Below are 4,383 nucleotides of genomic sequence, written 5' to 3' on the forward strand. Positions count from 1 at the left end.
GTGGTTGTATCTGTGCTGATGAAGCGAGGACCTTCCGTTGGGATGTGCGAGCCACCAGCCTGGGTACGGAGCACCAGGGTCACAGCAGGAGCCCCCTGCTTGGGAACCCCCTTGGGGAGGATGGGGTGGGGAGGGAGGGCAAGAGCAAATGCAGTGTCACCTGGGAAGCTCTCATCTGCTCCATATTTTCCTTCCCCATTGCCACCCAGCTCTGTTCCTTGAGCTACTGACCCCCATCGCAATCCCGCCAGCCCCACGCAAAGCTGAAGGGCTGATGTAATCCTGTTGTGGGGCTGTGGGGATCTGCAGGGACTGAGCACCCTGTTTGCATCCGCAGGGGAGGTGAACATCACCATCAGCACCGAGGCCCTCAGCTCCAAGGAGCTCTGTGGCAATGAGATCCCTGTGGTGCCAGCCCAGGGGCACGTGGACACCGTGATAAAGCCCTTGCTGGTGCAGGTCAGACGGGTTATGGAGGAGGAAAGTGGGATGGGTTTGGGAAGAGGGCCCGAGCAGTCCTTGAGGTGCAGTGGGAGGATTGGGACAGCCCCCAGGCCGAGCCAGGGCTGCTGTGGGGACAGGGGGACATTGTTGTTCCCTCCTCCTGACCAGCTCTGATGTTGCTTCCTCACAGCCTGGGGGGATCCTGGTGGAGAAAGCCCACAACTCCCTGCTCTGCCAGGAAGGTAGGACCAGCAGTGCCAAGGGGATGTGGGGCAGGGATGCTTGACCACAGGTCTCAAGGGCAACCTGGCCAGAGGAGCCAAGAATCAGGGTTTTTAGGGGCTCCCGGCTGAAATGCTGCAACCCAGTCCCGAGCCTGTGAAGGGCTGGAGCAGGAAGGGAGAGGGCAGGGGTGCTGTGGGGCTGAGAGGAGCTGGGCATCCTCACAGTCATTGCGCTCCATCCCCGCAGCTGCTGAAGAAGTCTCCCTGGAGGTTCCTGCAAACATCTTGGAGGGCTCCCAGCGAGCCCATGTCACCGTGATGGGTAATGGCCAGGCAGGGGCCTGGGGACCACCCGGGGCAGGGAGGGTACAAAGCTCCGGGGTCCAAGCTCAGCAGGAGGTGGCACCACCCAGAGCTGGGATGAAAAGGGATACAAGGTGCTGGTGGCAGGGAGGGACAGACGATGACCACGCTCCCCATGATAGGTGACATCATGGGCAACGCTCTGCAGAACCTGGACCATCTCCTGGCCATGCCCTATGGTTGTGGGGAGCAGAACATGGTTCTCTTCGCCCCTAACATCTACATCCAGCAGTACCTGGAGAAGACTGGGCAGCTGCACCCTGACATCCGCGCCAAGGCGCAGGGCTTCCTGCAGAGCGGTGGGTGTCCCTGGTCCTCTCCTCTCTCCATCCCATCCTGCTGCTGAGGGACACCAGCGCCCCATATCCCTCCTTCCCAAGGGTGGGTCTGGGCTCCAGGCTACCTCTGGGGTCACCTGAGGGTGGAAGAACCACTGTGAAAAGACTCACCCCCATCTCCTCCCTGCAGGTTACCAACGAGAGCTGCTCTACAAGCACAGCGACGGCTCTTACAGCGCCTTTGGGGAGAGAGATCCCACAGGCAACACCTGGTGAGGGACCCCACAGGGCCCGAGCAGGCAGTGCCGTCCCCTCCCTGTGGGGACCAGCCATGCTGGGGCTCCACTTGCTACCAAGTGTGCCCTGGCCCTGGTTCTCCAAGTTGCTGGTGATAGGACAAGAGGAAATGGCCTCGAGTCACACCAAGGGAGGTTTAGATTAGATATCAGGCAAAATTTCTTTGCTGAAAGAGTGGTGAGGCACTGGAACAGGCTGGTCGGGGAAGTGGCGGGGTCACCATCCCTGGAGGCGTTCCGAACATGTATAGATGTGGCACTTCAGGACATGGTTTAGTGGTCATAGTAATGTTGGGTAGGTGGTTGGACTAGATGATCTTAGAGGTCCTTCCCAACCTTCCAACCCTCCAACGTGTCTCTGGTTTGCAGGCTGACAGCGTTTGTCCTCAAGTCCTTTGGGCAAGCCAGAGCCTATGTGGCTATCGAGGAGCGGCACATCACGGACGCGCTGCGTTGGCTGCAGAAAAACCAGCGGGAGACGGGCTGCTTCCGCAGCGTGGGAAAGCTCTTCAACAACGCCCTGCAGGTGGGTCGGTGGGGTGGGACGTGTGGCCAGAGCTCAGCTGGTGCCAGCATTGTCCCCAGCGTGTGTCTAGGCGGTGGTGGAGTCCCTGTGCTGGTGACACAGCGTGGCTGGACCTGTCCCCACTGTCACCTTTGCAGGGCGGCGTCTCGGATGAGCTCTCTCTGTCGGCGTACGTCACGGCTGCGATGCTGGAGCTGGGGCTCTCTCCCACGGTGAGGGTGACCCCATCTGCCCCAAAGGGGCCAGTCGCGTGGGGTTGGGTGCTGGGACAAGGAGTCTGGCTGTTCCAGGCCACCTCTAAGCCTGACCTGGGTGCAACTGGTCTCCCTGGGCAGAACTCTGGGCGATGCCCACACTGGTGGGCTGGCTCCTGACTCTGCTCCCGTGCCAGGACCCAACGGTGAGCTCAGCCCTGCGATGCCTGGAGGCTTCTGCCACGGATGACCCCTACACGCAGGCTCTGCTCGCCTACGTCTTTGGGCTGGCAGGGCTCAGGGGGCAGCAGCAAACCCAGCTCCAGCACCTGGACCAGCACAGCGTCCGTGCAGGTACCTCCCTCTGCCCGGGTCACCCCCAGGCACACCCCAGTCACAGCTCCTTCCTGGGACCCCCAGAAAAAGCGGCTGAACTCCCACCCCTTTCTCTTGCAGAGGGGCAGCTCTTCTGGCAGAGGAAAGGGAAGGCTCTACACCGCCCCCGTGGCGCTCCCGCCGCGCCAGCGGAGGTGGAGATGACTGCCTACGTCCTGCTGGCCTACCTCTCCCAACCCCAAGTGTCCTCCGCTGACCTGGGGACAGCTTCACAGATCGTCCGCTGGCTCACAAGGCAGCAAAACCCTTATGGGGGCTTCGCCTCCACACAGGTACCAGCACCAGGGTCCTTGAGGCTCCTCCAAGCATCCTCTCATCCATATCTGTGATGACCCTGGCTCGATGCTTTCTCCATGCTCAGGACACCGTGGTGGCCCTGCAAGCTCTGGCCAAGTACGCCGCCCTGACGTATGGCAGCAACGGGAATTTCACGGTGACCGTGACGCCCCCAACAGGCAACTCACAGGGCTTCGTGCTGCACGACAGCAACCGGCTGGTGCTGCAACGGGTGGCTCTGCGCGAGGTGCCGGGGACGTACAGGCTGCGTGCCCACGGGCAGGGCTGTGCCCTGGTGCAGGTGGGTATGGCATGGGATTCCTGTCCTTGTGTCCCACTTGGGTCCCACTCGCGGTGGCTTTAACCCTCCTGCGTCATCCCAGGTGACCCTGCGCTATAATGTGCCGCCGCCTCCGAGCCCAGGGACGTTCGACCTCCGCGTGGAGACAGAGCCTGGGGAGTGCAGAGGGGATGTCAGCACCAGCTTCCGCCTCCTCCTCCGGGCTCGGTAGAGGCTGGGGGCGGCCCCCCCCGGCGGGTGGCTGGGAGCGGCTGAGGAGAGCAGGCAGACCCCCCAACCCCACCCTGGGGCTCTGTCCCTGCAGTTACACCGGGGAGCGTCCCACCACCAACATGGTTGTCATCGAGGCCAAGCTGCCGTCTGGCTACACCCCGGAGAAGAGCTCTGTGGTGGAGGTGAGAAGCTCCCTCTGCCCCATCCCTGCTTGGGGCACCCACTCTGTTGCTCATCCTGAGCCGTGTCCCTCCAGCTAAAGAGGCAGAAGCTGGTGAAGAAGGTGGAGGTGCAGCCCGACCAGGTGACAATTTACCTGGACCAGGTGAGATGGGGCATGGGGACAGGAGCAGGATTGCACACACTGGGGTGTGAGGATGCTTCCCCATTGTGGATGGGTGCACCTCACCCTTGGGCCATCTCTACAGCTGACGAAGGAGGAGGAGACCTTTGCCTTCATCGCCACGCAGGACTTCCCAGTGAGGAACCTCCAGCCGGCCACCGTGACGCTGTACGACTACTACGAGACGGGTGAGTCCCGCTGGGGACATGGCCCTGAGGTGCTTGGCCCTGCATCCACCCCTTGCAATCCCAACGGCTCAGAGAGGGTTTGGCTGAGCTTTCAGTTCACGATGACAAACTTGCTTCCTAAACGGGAGCTCCCCCCCCCGAGCCTGTTGGTCACCGTCCTTCCCGTTGCAGGTGACCGCACAGATGCCGCCTACAGCGCCCCTTGCAGCTCAGGTAGGGGCAAAGTCACCCCATCATTGGGAACCTGATGGGGACCCACCACCCCTGAAGGATCAAACTGGGCTCTGCCGAGGCCCCGGACACAGGGGAAGGAGGGCAGTGGGTCAGGATGGAAGAGCTCA

The 4,383-nt window shown here is 62.0% G+C and overlaps 1 protein-coding gene across 1 annotated transcript in view; it reads left to right on the forward strand.

The window, feature by feature from the left end:
- Positions 1-11: 11 nt before the first annotated feature.
- LOC104280545 (alpha-2-macroglobulin-like protein 1) overlaps positions 12-4,383 on the forward strand; it is a gene marked incomplete at its 5' end in the record, with an annotated part of 5,486 nt that continues 1,114 nt past the window's right edge. The window contains 16 exons of the mRNA XM_009878219.1: positions 12-63; positions 338-459; positions 635-686; positions 916-990; positions 1,154-1,330; positions 1,500-1,581; positions 1,975-2,131; positions 2,269-2,343; positions 2,523-2,679; positions 2,782-2,993; positions 3,083-3,298; positions 3,381-3,505; positions 3,603-3,693; positions 3,768-3,836; positions 3,940-4,042; positions 4,214-4,255. Coding sequence (XP_009876521.1) covers positions 12-63; positions 338-459; positions 635-686; positions 916-990; positions 1,154-1,330; positions 1,500-1,581; positions 1,975-2,131; positions 2,269-2,343; positions 2,523-2,679; positions 2,782-2,993; positions 3,083-3,298; positions 3,381-3,505; positions 3,603-3,693; positions 3,768-3,836; positions 3,940-4,042; positions 4,214-4,255 — 1,807 coding nt within the window. The remainder of the gene's footprint in view (positions 64-337; positions 460-634; positions 687-915; positions 991-1,153; positions 1,331-1,499; positions 1,582-1,974; positions 2,132-2,268; positions 2,344-2,522; positions 2,680-2,781; positions 2,994-3,082; positions 3,299-3,380; positions 3,506-3,602; positions 3,694-3,767; positions 3,837-3,939; positions 4,043-4,213; positions 4,256-4,383) is intronic.

Source organism: Apaloderma vittatum, unplaced genomic scaffold (assembly GCF_000703405.1).
Source record: "Apaloderma vittatum isolate BGI_N311 unplaced genomic scaffold, ASM70340v1 scaffold30841, whole genome shotgun sequence".
Classification (NCBI taxonomy): Eukaryota; Metazoa; Chordata; class Aves; order Trogoniformes; family Trogonidae; genus Apaloderma; species Apaloderma vittatum.